The 16,513-nt window shown below is 44.9% G+C and overlaps 1 protein-coding gene across 7 annotated transcripts in view; it reads left to right on the top strand.

The window, feature by feature from the left end:
• Window positions 1-16,513, top strand: part of RGS12 (regulator of G protein signaling 12) — a 136,956-nt gene that overhangs the window by 27,174 nt on the left and 93,269 nt on the right. For all 7 annotated transcript variants that reach the window (XM_017863163.1, XM_017863162.1, XM_017863164.1 and 4 more), the window contains one exon: window positions 7,900-8,016. In XM_017863163.1, coding sequence (XP_017718652.1) covers window positions 7,900-8,016 — 117 coding nt within the window. The remainder of the gene's footprint in view (window positions 1-7,899; window positions 8,017-16,513) is intronic.

Below are 16,513 nucleotides of genomic sequence, written 5' to 3'. Positions count from 1 at the left end.
TTTCTGTCTTTAAAGTTCTAGTCTTCACCAATTGCTTGGGACATCATAGGCCCTAAGATATTTTGGAATAATTTAAATTAATATCTCTACCTAAATGTCTTTTCATGTATAATATTCATCTTTTTCTTTCTTGAGTAGGACACCCAGTCTTTGTGCACATTTTTCTCCTTCCTTTCACAAAAGGTGCTTTGCTATGACCTGGAAACCTTTCTTTGGTTCCTTACACGTTGCTCCGTAATCATTGCTGTAAGTTTGTCTAGTTTTATGTTTGAAATGGAATTTTGTTGATTCTAAAATAGTTTTGCTTTTGGGCTTAGAATTCTTTCTGCCGCATAGAGTTTTGTTGTAACAGATTTAACCAGGTATGCTGGTTACTTAACTTACCACCCTCAGCCCTAAGCCCACCCTCTATGACACCGATAGGGTCTCAGCACCACCTTTCTGCTCACAGCTGCATCCTTGTCAGGCTCTGTCCCCAGGGGTGCTTCCTGGAGCTGGCAAGGCAGGAGTGTCACCATAGCAACGTTTCACCCCCACAGGGGCAGTTCCTTCCCCTCTCAGTTTGCAGTTTGCCCAGCTCACTGAGCCAACCTCCGGGCCCCTCAGAAACAATGGATGGGCTGGGCGCCATGGCTCACACCTGTAATCCGAGCACTTTGGGAGGCCAGGAATTGCCCTCCCCTGTGATCGTACCCCTGTGCTCCGGCCTGGGAGATAGGGTGAGACTCCCAACTCCAAAAATCCCAAAAAACTGGGCTGGGCATGGTGGCTCATGCCTGTAATCCCAGCGCTTTGGGAGGCCAAGGTGGGCGGATCATTTGAGGTCAGGAGTTCAAGACCAGCCTGGCCAACATAGTGAAACCCTATCTCTACAAAAAATAAAAAAAAAAAAAAAAAAATAGCCGGGCGTGGTGGTGTGTGCCTGTAGTTCCAGCTACTTGGGAGGCTGAGGCAGGAGAATTGCTTGAATCTGGGAGGTGGGAGGTTGCAGTGAGCCCAGATTGCACCACTGGAGTCCAGCCTGGGTGACAGAGTGAAACTCTTGTCTCAACAAACAAACAAAACCTGAGGGCTCGAGCCCAATGCCCCTCCGTGGTCTGGGCCCCAGCTCCACTGGCTCTTTTCCTCTGAGCTGCCGAGTTGGAGTAATTCCCTCTGCTTCCCCGCGTTTCCCCAGCCCTGGGGTGGCAGCTGCTTCCCAAGGTCGCTACTCCATGGCATCTCAGAGTCCCTCTGCCTTTCCATCCCTCAATACCAAGCTACCCCTTCTCTACACGGGACTCTCTGCTAGAACCACGGGTGGTTTCTGTCTACTGAGTGAACCCTGAAGAATATAGCAGGAGATGTGAAGGTGTGAGCTAGAAATCTGACTCCTCGTAAATCTCTATATTGCCTCTTTTTGGAAATACCTTCGGATTATCTGGTCTCTCTTTTAAGCTATATACTCTCTTGCCTACAGTCTATTTGTTCAGTAAGTATTCACTGAGTACTTAGTATGCACCAAGCACTGTGGGAGGGGTGAGGCTGTAGTCGTGACCAGGACACGGTCCTTGCCCCATTGGGGCTTATGGACTAGTGTTCATTTAGACTGAATTGGTTAGGAATTTTTAGTTCTAGCAGTGTGGGTAAAGAAAGAAAAAAATACATAAATTGCATTACATCAAAATGTAAAAACTGGCCGGGCGCGGTGGCTCAAGCCTATAATCCCAGCACTTTGGGAGGCCGAGACGGGCGGATCATGAGGTCAGGGGATCGAGACCATCCTGGCTAACACGGTGAAACCCCGTCTCTACTAAAAAAAAAAAAAAAAAAAAAAACTAGTCAGGCGAGGTGGCGGGCACCTGTAATCCTGGCTACTCGGGAGGCTGAGGCAGGAGAATGGCGTGAACCTGGGAGGCGGAGCTTGCAGTGAGCTGAGATCCGGCCACTGCACTCCAGCCTGGGCGACAGAGCGAGACTCCATCTCAAAAAAAAAAAAAAAAAAAAAAAAGTGAAAACTCTATGCATTAAAAAACACAACCCACAGAATGGGAGAAAACATTTGTAAGCCATGTGTCTGATATGGAGCTAATATGCAGAGTATATGGAGAACTCCTATAACTCAGCAACAAGAACAAATAACCCAGTTAAAAAATGGGCAAAAGTCCAGTGTGAATTCTGTGAAGTAGAAAAGAAAATAAAGAGAAATTAAAATTAAAACAGGCAAAGGTCCAGTGTGAAACTGTGAAGTAGAAAAAAAATGAAGAAAAAGAAAAATTAAAAGATGAGCAAAGGACTTCAATAGACGTTTCTCTAAAGAAGATACACAAATAGTTAATGAGCATGTGAAAAGATGCCCAACATCATCAATTATTAGGCCAGTGCCAACTAAACACACAGTGAGGTAGCACCTCACACTCCTTGGGATGGCTACTATAAAACAACTGCCACCACCATCACAAGAGAGAACATGACCTGTATTGGGTAGGATGTGGAGGAGCCCTGGCACACTGCTGGAAATGCCAAGTGCTGCAGCCACCGTGGGAAACAGTGTGGTGGCTCCTCAAAGAACGAACAGTACAATGACCACATGGCCCACAATCCTGCTTCTACATATATACCCAAAGAATTGAAATCAAGGTCTTGAGGAGATGCTCTTTATACACACGTTCATAGCAGCATTATTTGCAATCGCTGAAAGGCGGAAGCCACCCAGATGTCCATCATCAGGTGATGGATAAACACAGTGTGGTCCATCCATACCGCGGAATATTATTCAGCCTTGAAGAGGAAGGACATTCTGACACAGACTGCAACACGGACGGCCCTTGAGGACATCAGCGAGATTAGCCAGTCACAGAAGGACAAATACTATCCGATTCCACTTATATGGGATTCCTAGAGCAGTCAAAATTATAAAGACAGAAAGCGAGAGAGGGGGTTTGGGGGAGGGGAATGGAGAGTGTGTGTTCAATGGGGGCAGAGCTCCGTTCTGGGAAGATGAAAAGTTCTGGAGGACGGTGGTGATGCTTGCATCACAGCACGAACACACCTAATGCTACTGAGCCAGCTAATGTGGTCAATTTTATGTTATCTGGATTTTAAAATCAAATTGAATAACTATTTTGAAAGTGCGGTAGCACAGCCGGAACTGGGTATCGTCCCAGGTCAGCCACCAGCTATGTGACCTTGAGCGGGTTTGCTTCCCTGACTCCCCAGTTCTCATCCGTGGATTGAGGCATTGGAACCGTTCTTGTGCCAAAATTCTTCTTCGCTCTGAACTGATGGTTGCATGGGTGATTTGTTGTTTTTTCCTTTTTCTTTCTTTTGAGACAGAGTTTTGCTCTATTGCCCAGGCTGGAGCGCAGTGGTGCGATCTCAGCTCACTGCAACCTCTGCCTCCCGGGTTCAAGCAATTCTCCTGCCTCAGCCTCCCGAGTAGCTGGGATGACAGGTGTGCGCCACCATGCCTGGCTAATTTTGTATTTTTAGTAGAGACGGGGTTTCTCCATGTTGGTCAGGCTGGTCTTGAACTCCTGACCTCAGGTGGTCCACCCGCCTTGGCCTCCCAAAGTGCTGGGATTACAGGCGTGAGCCACTGTGCCCAGCAATTCACTGCTGGCACCAAGAGGGGCTGCGAAATTTGGTACCTGAGCAGGGGGTGAGGTTCTACTGTCCCCCTCCCCTCACTTCTAGCGGTTTTATTTTGGAGGGAACCTGACGCTTTTCTGGGCCTGTGATAGTAATGCCGGTTGACCGGCCGTCCCTTGGGACCCTGTAGCCAGGTAGGTTGATTGGCCTGAGGTCCTTGGCTCTCCCTGAAGCCAGCTGGTTCATGCCGGCTTACTGCATCCTGGATGCCTGGGAGCCAGGCTGACCGGGCTCTGTGGGCAGCAGGCAGTGTCTGCTCCACTCATTGTCCTTGAGTGCTAGGTGCGGTGGCCAAAGGCTGCACAGTGCAGATGGTCCTCTGGGGACCACGTGTCTTCTCAGACAGTTGTGAGGAGTCTTCTCAACTTAAAAGCTGGAGTTTGAAACAAGTGGCCTTTTAGGCGATTTTTATTATTGTCTTCCCTGTTTAGTACTCTTTGGGGAAGAGTCGAGATTATGTCCACCGGGGGGGGGGGTGCTAAATCAGTGGTGATTATCTGAATTTATTAATTTACAAAACTTTGTCTATTTGAGAAACACGAATAAACGCTGGTCTCTCCCTGCTGTGGAAGTGTGACATCTGTTACTGGCCCTCGTTCTGAGAGTTGATTTAGTTTTTTGCAAGAATTGTTTTCTGTCTGCTTGTTAGACTTTTCCTTTCTCCTTTACATCTCCAAAGCACACAGCGCATCCACGTGTGGTCAGGCATCACAGGTCCTTTCTTTTGCCTGTGCTGGGAGCAAGTTTCAAGGCTCACTGTGGAAGAGCCGCTCACCCGGCGCGTGGTCAGGGCTGCCAGGTGTGGTGGCTTACACCTGTAATCTCAGCACTTTGGGATGCTGAGGTGAGCGAATTGCTTGAGCCCAGGAGTTTGAGATCAGCCTGGGCAACACAGCAAGACCCACTGTCTACAAAAAACACAAACATTAGCCGGGCGTGATGGCACATGCCTGTGGTCCCAGCTACTCAGGAGGCTGAGGTGGGAGGATCGCTTGAGCCTGGGAGGTCGCGGCTGTTGTGAGCCATGATCATACCTCTCCCTCCAGCCTGGGTGACAGAGTGAGATCCTGTCTCAAAAAAAAAAAAAATTAAACTCTCTTATCACTGTCCACCTAAATAACAGTGAGAGGCTCTCTGAAAGGAATGATGTTTATCTGGGAGCAGGGCATTGGAGTGGGCAGATACTTGCCATGGTCTACAGTGCATAGCTGGGGAGGCCAAAGAAGACAAAGGCTTTTAAAGGAAAAAATGAGGATCACATGATTGTTTTGAGATAATTATCCTTGCGACAAGGATCAGCACCAAGGGTGGTATCAGGCAGAAGGTGGGCGGGTGGTTGCTGGGCAGATGTCCTCACAGTGTGTTCTGAGTGAGGCTGTGATGTCCTGTGTGCACGGCTGTGGTTTGTGCAGTCTTTGTGATGGATTTGTTATTCCCAGGCATACTAATGTGCGAGCTCTCCCTTCATGGCCCTCCCCAGCTCTGTTTGTTAGGGTTTTTAACACAAGTGACTCATTTTGATTCTGACAACCTTAAAGCCATGGGTTCATTCCCCACCCTTCCCGAGAGCAGAAAATACAGAATAGCAAATCTGTAATGAGAACAAAGTCACTCATTGCTTTAGCAGCGGACTGAACGTTTCCCGTTACTGCTGTTGCCGTAACACACGTCCGCATGCCATACTGGTGCCCTGCGCTCCCTGTTGTTGGGCAGTCAGTCCCCCGTGTTGTGGCCTCCGTGTCGTGTGTCTCACGAGCACTGCTGAGCACCTTCTCAGGCCTCCCCTCTGCTGGGGCCGCACACCTGCCAGGAGCCGGGCGCTGTGCTGGGCAGCAAGTTTTCAGACAGCATCAAACGAAGCGAAGGGCTTTGCTGCTGTCGTCCCATGGCAGTCCCCTAGGGGAGATGCCTCATGGTTGACAGCAGTGTCATTGGTGGGAGGGAAAAGACCAAAGGCTTGGAGAGAGGACGCTGGGGAGTCTAACTTAGATGGGGGCTTAAAGGTCTCTTACAAGAGGGGTTGTTTGGGTTGAGGGTCAGGGGAGGGAAGAACATGCACAAAGACCACGAGGTGGGTGCCCAGGGGAGCCCCCGCCAGCAGCACAGGGTGCCACATGGGAGCCTCTGAGGGCACCAAGCCTGGCTAGCATGGGGCGGGCATGGGAACAGGACTACCAGCGGGGAGGCCAGATGTGTACCAGGCTGGGTCGTGGGTCTGCAAGGGGATTGCTGGGTTCCAGGTACATGTTACAGCTTGGGTCAGCTGTGGGTACATTTTTTGAAAAAGAAATTTCTTAGCCAAATTTTTCTCAAGAATCTGTCAGATTCATTAACTTGCTAGTAAGGAATCCAAAAGGTGACCAAAGAAGTGCATGCTTCAGAGAGAATGTGAGCCGGAGGGGTGAGAGGAGGGTGTGAACCCAGAGCATGGACACGGATGCCGGCCTAAGCAGGAGAGAGCGGGGGTGGCAATTTATCAGTCACCACAGAAGAGCCCTCTGTGGCAGGACGCCCAAGGTGCCTGCCATTGGGAGCAGAGACACCAGGAAGCCACATCTGTGTCCGAATGGGACCACAGGTTCCCTCCAAGGAGTGTCTTACAGGCTGAGTTACAGAAGGCAGGAGCCTGCGGGAGCCTGAGCTGAGCCCCGTGGGAGCAGCAGGCAGGCAAGTGCAGGCCAGTGCAGTGCATTCTCCAGCCTCGGAGGTGCAGCGTGCATGGGGGCCTGCTCCTTAGTTTGAGAACAAGCAGTTGTGCCACTAGTGCCTTGGAGTGAGCTGGCAACTGTGGTAACTCAACTTGGTGTGTGCTTGATACCTGTGCTGACCGGTCCATCTGGCGCCTGGCCGCTGTGCTTCTAGGCCTATGCCTGCTGGCTGCCCTCTGCTGGGCATTGCCACTTTCAGGATGACAGCCTTAGAGCCTCCTCCCGGCCTGGCGGGGGCCCAGTGGTGGTGTCCGTCCTGAGCGTCCTCGTGTGTTCCCGGCAGCCACGGCCCCTGGGTGCTGCACCTCTCACCTGCCAAGAGGATAGTGCCGCCCCTCTGCCTGTCCTTAGGGGTGAGGGTGGAGGGGAGGGTGGAGAGATGGTGGTGTGGGCAGGGACAAGGGTGGAGAGATGGGGGTGTGGGCAGAGGGGAGGGTGGAGAGATGGGAGTGTGGACGGAAGGAAGGGTGGAGGATGGAGGTGTGGGGTGGTGTGGGGCTGGGCCATGACAGTGGGTAGGGAAGGAAGGACTTTTCAGTTGAGGAGGAGCGGCCCAGGGCAGGGAGACCCAGGCGAGAATGGGTCTGAGGACATGATGGGCTGTGTGGGGTGTGTCAGCGCGGTGGGCAGGGAAAGAGGGGAGAGCAGCGGGAGGGAGGCTTGCTCCATCTGCTTCCAGGCAGGTGCAGGCATGCTGCAGGTTTCCCCAGGGTCTTACAAGGAATTGCTGCAAGGTTTTCTACAAGACTCTTATGCAGGTGGAGAGCCAAAAGTGGCTGCAGAGCCTCGAAATCTTGACATAAACAGGTTCCCTTCCTTCAAGCGTGAAATTGGTCACTTAGGATTCCAACTCCTCAGGAAAGCAGAGCTCCCAGCTGTGATGCTTTTTGTTTTTAGGAGGTGGTGGTGACTGATTTGCTGGAGCCAGTTTCTCATTTGGGGAAGTGTCTAGCATAATGATAGGCACAACATAGATGTTTGTCGAATTGAATTAATTCTGGTCATTTCCTGGAGGAAGACAGACAGGATGTTTTAATAGCCGGTTATTTCCTGAGCCGGAGTTGGTTGGGTCTTTAGACACCAGCTGAATGCTTAGGGATTCTTTCATTTCCTAAAGTGCTTATAAAATTATGAAAAAGCACGAATTTGCTGAAAACCTGCCTTCACACTAATCATCTTTACTCTTAAAGTACTGTGTCCACTTTCTAAGCACCCTTGCACGTGATTTCATTTGATCTGGGTAACAGCCTTGTGGGGTGGGCTGCTGCCATCCTGTTCTGTGTTTACAGAGGTGGAGGCTTCGTCAGAGGCACACAGTTGGCAGAGCAAATACTTGATGATCCTGTGATGCTTCTTTTTTTTTTTTTTTTTCAATTTTGCATGTTTTTCTTATATAAAATATACCTAACATAAGATTTACCCTGGGATGACTTTTAAATCTCTCTTTTTTAAAAGTCTTTGTTCCACAGTATTCCTTGATTTTCTGCTGTGCCATGTGTTGGACAAGACTAAACATCTCTTTCCAAAAGAATAACCTGATGCCTTTTTTCTTTGTGTTTAGGGCTCAAAATTTGGGCGGGGAATTGGACTCACTCAGCCTTCTCAACGCACGTCTGCTCGGAGATCGTTTGGGAGATCCAAGAGATTCAGTATCACTCGCTCCCTTGATGATCTTGAGGTAATTTAATTTTCATTTTTCTTCTTTTCTCCTTCAAGTTTTAAAAAATGCAAATCCACCTTGCAGATACGTCTGGCTCTTTTTTGAGTCCCTGTGGTCTCCTCCCCTCCCCGTCTGTAGTGGTAACCCCTGTTTTCCGAGGGACAGCATCCCATGCATGTTTGGGGACCTTTCTACCCTGTGATGTGTCTGAGCTGTCACTGGGCTTTCTGGGGTGCTCTTCTGTGTGCCAGACTCCAGTGAACACTTCTAGAAATGAACTGGTTTAATCCCCACAAAAACTCTACCAGGTAGGGCCTGTCATTGCCCCCTTAAAGATGGGGCGTGATCCACAGACATGGGTAAGTGTCATTTTGTGTGGCTCTTCTCTCTGTGCTTCTTTTGTAAAGAACAATGAAAAGATTTTATTTTTTATAGCAGTTTTAGGTTTACAGAAAGTACAGAGAATTCTGTGCCCCCACCCACTTGTTAAAAATGTGCCGTCAGGATCATTATGTCCTGCATTGGTGTGGGTGTTTGTTACAGTTGACAGGCCAGGGTGGACATATGATTATTAGCTCAGGTCCACAGCTCACACGAGGGTTCCCGCCTGTGCTGTCCTCTCTGTGGCTTTGGGCAAATGTCCCATGCCGTGCACCCACCATTGTGTGTCACCGAAAAAGCCACCACCCTGGAGATCCTCTGTGCCCCACCTGTTTACCCTGCACCCTCCCCTTGAACACTGACAACCACTGATCCTTTGACTGTCTCATTTGACGTGTTTTAAAATGTCCTACAGGTGCATCTGTATTCTATGTCTTCTTATTAATGTCTTATTCTAGAACATTGTATCATATTTTCAAGATTTACTCTTGGAGTTTCAGTCCAGTCCTTTTACTTGCTGTATGGCATTCTGCTCTGAGTATACGACGATGATTGATGCCTTCCACTATCAATAGACACTCAGTGGGAGTGGGAGAGAATCTACCCTTACGGCCTTCTTGTACATGTCTCCTTCAGCGCGTGTGGGATGGGCAAGAGTGTTCTTAGCTGGGAAGGATCTGCATGAGCAGTGTGGCCAGGCTCCATCCACACTGACTGCTCCAGCTCCTGCTCTTCCAGGAGAATAGGTGGCTTCAGGGATGGCAGGGGTCCTGAGGATTGGCACGTTGTGGCTGCAAATAGGAATCTGCCCTTGGATGGTCTGTTTAGCCTTGGTCTCTCTGGGGAACTCGAAGGGCAGGTCAGGGCTAGCATGGTGTATCTGGGCGGGCAGCAATCAGAATCAGCTGCAATGGGGTGCCCTTGCTGCTGATGAAGACACAAAAGGTGTGTGTACTACCTAAGGCAGGGCCTAGCTTGAGGCTGAGGACCCCAGGACCATTTTTGGCTCATACTGCCATGCTGAGCTGACCATCTGTGCACGAGTCCTGTTCATTTTCCTCCTTTTCTGTTGGTCATGAGGAACTCACAATGTGGCCCTAGATGTGGGCTGACAGAGCTGTGCTGGTACCCTGGTGAATGATATGTGGGTCTGGGCCACGTGCTCTGCGCAACCTGCCCCTTCCCTGCTGGATTCAAACTTCTATTTCATGGTGGATTGCTGTCGGGCGTGCCCCATGCCAGGGTCAGTGCCACGCTCCTGGTAGACAGCTCCACTGTCTAATCACTGGGTGTCCCCAGTGGATGTTCCCTTTCCACCAGGGCCCTGCTGCTTTCCACATGGCGTGTGGTCCCTGCTGTCTTTGCCCCACACCTTAAACTTCCTGGCTGTAACTCTCTTACTGGGGCCAAGGAGGACGGCCCAGGTGGCAGGGCTGCCTGCACATTTCTGTGTGGGCCCTGCTCGCTGCTGGCCACCTTCCATGACTCCTGGGAGAGGGATCTGAGCAGCCTTCCCAAGTGAGGGGTGGTCTGCCTCTTGAGCCCATCGTCCTGAATAACACGGAGGAAGGCTCTCCGTAAGAAAACGATATTTATTAATATTTGGGAGTAGGCATTGCAATGAGAATATGCATGTGGTAGTAAACTATGAATATTCAGGGAGGTCAAGGAAGGCAGCAGTTTCTAAAGGAAAAATGAGGAGGGTCACAGGATTGTTTTGAGATAATTGCCTTACAAGGGTGGTACCAGTCCAAGGTTGGACAGGCAGTTGCGGGACAGATGTCTTCAGAGGAGTATTTTTGTATGTGAGGCTGAGATGGGCTGTGTGCAAGGTTGTGGTTTTGCAGTCTTTTGTGATGGATTTGTTATCAGGTCTATGAGCATGAGAACCCTCCCTTCGTGGCCTTCTCTGGCTCTATAACACTTTGTTAGGGTTTTTAATACAAGTGACTCCATTTTCATTCTGATAACTTTCGCATTTCCCCCTTTTAATTGAGATCTTCTCCAAAAGCATAGCTGACCTGCAGTCAGGCTTTGATTGCCCCTTGGTGCTGGGATGGAGCTGTCCCAGTTTGGTGTGGTCTGGTTCCACATCAGCAGGAAGTGACTGGTGACCAGGAGTCAGTGTCAGAGTTCAGTTATCCACATTTGAGCAACCAGGGAGGTGTGGAGGGAGTGGCCCTCAGGTGCAGTCTACCTGAGTCCACTGTTAAGTACGGTTTTGTCTGTTCCATGGATGTTGGCATCATCTCAATACGCTGGGCCAACATTATTCTATTAGGAGTTGTACTTCTGCAGAGACTTAAGCAACAGATAAATAATTTAAGAAGGGAAGATGCAGAGTGAAATTAATAATAATATGACAATCCCAGGTTGCATAATATTTTGAGTCATGAACATAGGCTTAAAGACAACCAGTTGAATAAATCAAATGACCATGGAAAATTGGGTGAGACTTTATATAATATATGGCCTGTTTCCTTTTTTGGTGTGTATGTATTTTTTCCTTTTTGTGGAGAATGGGGTTTCTCATGTTGCCCAGGCAGATCTTGAACTCCTGGGCTCAAGCTATCTTCCCACCTCTGCTGAGATTACAGGCATGAGCCTTAATTTTCCCAGAAGAATTTATCCAGGTTTAGCATCTAATATCAGCAATAGCACAGACGTTTCCTTCATTACGCAACGGACAATGTAGACCAACTTTGTCATCTAGTGTCCCATGACTGAGTTGGATTAAAGCGCAGTGAGCACCAGTTGTATTAGAGATGTTGCCAAAGTCACCCACTAGGTGGACTCAAGGATCTCTTAGGGTTCTATCTAGTTCCCAGCAGAAGCTACTGATTGTGAAATTTTGATTAAACCATTATTGTGCTGAGTCAAAAAGGTAGGCATTAAGAGGGGTAAATGTCTCATTATAAAATGGAGTCTTATTCCAGTGCCTTGGGAGAAGCTGCCCACAGCATGAAGCTGTCAGCTTCTAGTCCTGTCTTGTGGTCTAAGTGTCTCTGGTTGTGGCATCAGTGGTTTGGTGAACTCTTGGTGTGTCCCATGCATCAGGAATGAGATTTGTCCCTTAAAATTCATTTAGTTTCAGCTTACAGGGCTTCAGGAATAGAGTAGTTCTCTGCTTTTAATAATTCTACGGAAGAAAGTTGGATGGGAGGAAGCTGGAAGAATTGGGGAGCTTGGAAACAGTGCACAGGGCTCCCATCTGATAACAGGAGTATTGCAGCTTTTCTTCAGAAACATGGCTTCTTCTCTCTACTTTGATCACACAAGAAAAAAATCACTCCAATTTTAACAACCTCCTGAGGCTGGGAAGACAAACCAAAGCAGACTATAGATTTTTCCTACAGTCTTAAGGTTTCTGACCTGACAGGAAGTGACAGTTTTTACTCACCCGCTGTAAGGCTGGAACCCTTGAAGCAGGGTGTTCTATGCACATTCTCAAATTTGAGATTCCAGACAAGGCGCTGGGAACAAAACCAGTGGTTTCTGTTGTATCCTGCTATAAAGAGGGAACAGATTTTTTGTTGTTGCCGTTGTTGTTGTTGTTGTAAATAACCATGTTGCCATAAGAATACTTGTGAACAGTTTCCAGATTTTGGAGGGATTGAGTAGGGAGAAAAAGCAAATGTTTCTAGTTTTCACAGAAGTATACTTTACCAGATTGCTGTAAGTTATAGACAGTTTAAGAAAGAAAACATCCTGGACGGGCGCGGTGGCTCACGCCTGTAATCCCAGCACTTTGGGAGGCCAAGGCAGGCGGATCACGAGGTCCGGAGATCGAGACCATCCTGGCTAACACGGTGAAACCCCGTCTCTACTAAAAATACAAAAAATTAGCCGGGCATGGTGGCGGGCACTTGTAGTCCCAGCTACCTGGGAGGCTGAGGCAGGAGAATGGTGTGAACCCGGGAGGCAGAGCTTGTAGTGAGCTGAGATCACACCACTGCACTCCAGCCTGGGTGACACAGCGAGACTCTATCTCCAACAAAAAAAGAGAAAACATCCTTAGATCTGGAAAACAAACATTTAAGTAAAGAACCAACAATGTTTCAAATAGAAGTCATAAAATCATCTCATCAGTTATTTAATCTCATGTTATTAATTTTTGTTCTGCTTGCTCTTGATAAGTAGTTTCACAAATTCGTCTGTTTCCTGATTAGAGTTCTGAAGAATTTTCATTTAGTCTGTCGATCTTAAAGTTATTAGAAACCTGTATTTAAGAGTACTTCTTAGAGTCTTTTCCATGAAATCTGATTGCAAATACTTTTAGAGAGAAAAATCAAAGCAATAACAATGGATAAGAAAAACAGAATAGCCATGGTTTAAAGTCTGGTATAAGTTCATTATAATTGGCAATTGACAAGGAAATCTGGCTGTTTCTGTAGCATACAACATGATAACCAGAGTTATGGCATATTAGATTTCTAAGAGTTTTATACAATTTTGGAACATTCCTATAAAAACACACCCATAAATGTGACTGAAGGAAGGTCTAGCGTCACGTATCATTTTAGTGTTTTTTATACAATTTACCAGATAAGCCTAACAATTTACTGGCTTTATAAGATTAGAGATACGTCCTTTGAGGCTCTCCAGGGGCTTGACTGGAAAATACTAAAGCTAATTATGGGTCAAAAAGATTTAATTTAGAATTTGTATCTTGGGGAAGCCCATCAAAGATACCAAAAGATTTAAAACACGTGATCAAAACAGGAGCACAGGTCACTATTAGATAATAGTCATTCATTTAACCTGAATAAGAAGGACTTCAAAAGCAACACAGGGAGTTCCATGAATGTAAACAAACAACCCACTCAAAGCTCAGTTTTCCTAAAAAATAAAAAAACTTAGTAAAGACAGCACAGGAAATTATCTTGATAAAACATAAAATCTTTGTTTTGTAGGCCAGTTACCAAAAAGGTAAAGGAAAACCTCCTGGGGTGTGATTGCCTCTCCTCATGGGAAGCCCATTTGGTTTGCCTGGAAGTAGAACCTGATGAAAAGTACTTGAATTTAATGAGACATAGAAAGAGTGTGTCCAAGGTTATGAGCGCGCACCATATTATGGAGGAGTATAAATGTGACAGTTAGTACCTTGAGCAGGGCAGTACATGGCTCTAAGTCACAGCATGGGAAGTTTTCTGCTTCCATGGCACAGTTCATACACATCCAGAAAAGCCGAATGTACAGAATCGAGTTATACAGGTGGAAAACAGTACGTCAGACCATAGTAACAGAGTTAAAACTGGAGAAAAAAGTTACAGGAGCTGACAAAAAAGTTGAAGGAAAGAGTCCTTGCCCAGCCAAGCAAGCAGCTGCAGCTTCTCAAGGGGAGAGAGCGGAAGGCAGTGATATGTGGCCTGCAAGTCACGCGCAGCAAGGCCGAAGTCAAAGCTGAGCTTCTCAGATTCACATCGAGAGGAAGACTCTACCTGGAGAAATGAAATCGCCATTCTAAATGAAGACAGCATTTCTAACCTGAAACGAGGGAAATTAGATGGAGACTGAACTAGAAAAAAGCTGCAGTTCAGAAGCTTGTTTTATAAACATATTTCAGAATTGAAAATCAAAATGTCCTGCAGTTTTACTAATAGCTGATCAATACTTCAAGAAAATCCTGTTGTTCTAACATAAGCAAATATGTTTTTTGCTTTGTATTAGTGTATTTTTAATATTAAAACTTGGGCTTTAGAAAGAATTATAATTTTCTTCTAATTATAACCAACTTAATCATATAAAATTTATTTCATAAATTCACCCTTCACAGACCTTTTATGACCTGTATAGGCCTTCGATGACGTCCTTAAGCCTTTCTGCTTTGTTCTGTACTTCCTCTTTCTTAAAAAAAACAGACATTTTACTTTAGGACAAAAATTTACCACACAGGAGTCTTTCTCATACAAAATTATTCACTTTTGTTTTTAACCTTCCTTACTAAAATACATCTACATACCTATAACTTTCTTCACATCTCTCTCTTTCCTACTTAGTGATTTCTTTCTCTTTTCTTTCTAAACCCATATTTTGAAACATATTTTAAATAATCTCCAAACTAGACAAAATTACTCTTTTTTCTCAATAAAGAATACATTTTTATTCCTCTCTTATACTTTTTCTCTTCAGAAACGTATGTTACTTTTGGTATACTTTGTATACTGATATATATATACACACACACACACACATATTAGAATATACATATTAGAATGTATTATATATGCATATATATACACACACATATTAGAATATACATATTAGAATGTATTATATATACATATATATACACACACACACACACATATTAGAATTTTAACTCTTAGTAACTGTAATTTTTAGTGAAAACCTTGGAAGCAAGAAACTTTTAAACTGCTGGTCGCATATCAGTATTTTATAGATGAGAACCATTTTATAATTTTTGGAAACATGTTTTCCCATAACATAATTACTTTGTGTATTAACAGGCAAAAATATTTAGTCCTTCTCTAAAATTTAATAAGCCAAGAACAAACATACATTTGTGTTCAGCAATTTATGTTTTAGTACTTTATCTTATATGGAAATGACTTAGACATTTTATGAGTATCTATCATTTAATTTAACAAAGCATAACTTTAAGATTTCAGATTACCTGGCAGTTTTTTTATAAGCACTTTCCCATCTACATTTACCTAATTTATTTATTTTTAATAATTATACCTAGGTTACTTATGAAAACTGAGATATTAGAAAAAACTAGTCTTCATTTCAAGTTATTTCCCTTTTCACCATTTGTATAGCCTATGAATATCAGGTTTTACCCAAGAAACGTAAATAGAGGGGTATTTTGCTGGTAATACAGAAGATACAGCAATTTTTATTAAACTAACAATGTTAGTCTTAGTCATTAAAAAGTTATACAAATAAAGATAATTGTGTCTTTAGGCTGGATTCATACTTTTATAACCTTAAGACGTCTAGCAGAGATAAATATAATCCTGTCTGACCAGTAAAACCAGGCAAAAATGTATGCTGACAGTTTTGAAGACATTTCTATTTTTATTTTATCAACAAATTTAAAACCAACTTATTTATCCAAGATTTACTTAAATCAACTGGGTGCAGTGGCACATGCCTATAATCCCAGCATTTTGGGAGGCTGAAGCAAGAGGATTGCTTGAGCCCAGGAGTTGGAGACCAGCCTGGGCAACATGGCAAGATCCCATCTGTACAAAAAATTAAAAAATTAGGCAGGTATAATGGTGCACGCCTGTAGTCCCAGCTAATCACGAGCCTGAGGTGGAAGGATCACTTGAGCCCAGGAGGTTGAAGCCACAGTGATCGATGTTTGTACCACTGCATGCACCCCAGCCTGGGTGACAGAGAAAGAACCTATCTCATAAAAACAAAAAAGATTTATTTAAGTCACATGAACTAAAAAGCATTTGGGTTAATTACTATATATTTTATATGAGTTCTTGTTTAAGCCAATCCGAATAGAATTTCTTAAGGGATTTCTGGCTATGCCAGATTTTACCATGTAGATACAACATATAATATGTGTAAACATACATAAAAGCGTATACACACAAATGAAGATCTTATGGCTTTCATTTTAGAATTTTGGTCATGAAACAGCAAAAGATAGTAATACAAATTCACTGGTTTATAAAAGATAGTTGGATCAAATTATATTTTTGACAAAATGGGACTTTCATCCGTGGCTAAGTTCTGTTTACTCTGATAAGTAATTCATGAAGGCTATGGACCAGAATTTTAGATAAAGCAGTTTTCATAGCAGTTTGACTTTTAAAAACCTTTTAATCCTTTTTTCAGATTCAAATGAATTTAGGGTTGAATATTCAGATGTTTACATTTTAGCTAGGCCTGGCTAAATTGTATTAAAAAAAACCCAGAATTTTCAAGTTGCCTTGAATTTGTAACAAATCTTTTTGTTTGTTTGCCTTTTCTGGCTCTAAAGTGTCAGACAAAATAATTTTTATGTCAGACAGAGATACCTTATAGTATTGCTCAGAGCTTAAGATTTTAACCTGTTTGATCTGACAGCCTAGCTTATATAAACATTTATAAAGTTTTTTTCCAGAATATCAATTTTTCTTTTTTCTTTTTTTTTTTTTTTTTTTGAAAA

Source organism: Rhinopithecus bieti, unplaced genomic scaffold (assembly GCF_001698545.2).
Source record: "Rhinopithecus bieti isolate Rb0 unplaced genomic scaffold, ASM169854v2 scaffold_68244, whole genome shotgun sequence".
In the NCBI taxonomy this organism is placed as follows: Eukaryota; Metazoa; Chordata; class Mammalia; order Primates; family Cercopithecidae; genus Rhinopithecus; species Rhinopithecus bieti.
The sequence above is the reverse complement of the archived record's forward strand: the minus strand, read 5'-3'. Positions and strand labels throughout refer to the sequence as shown.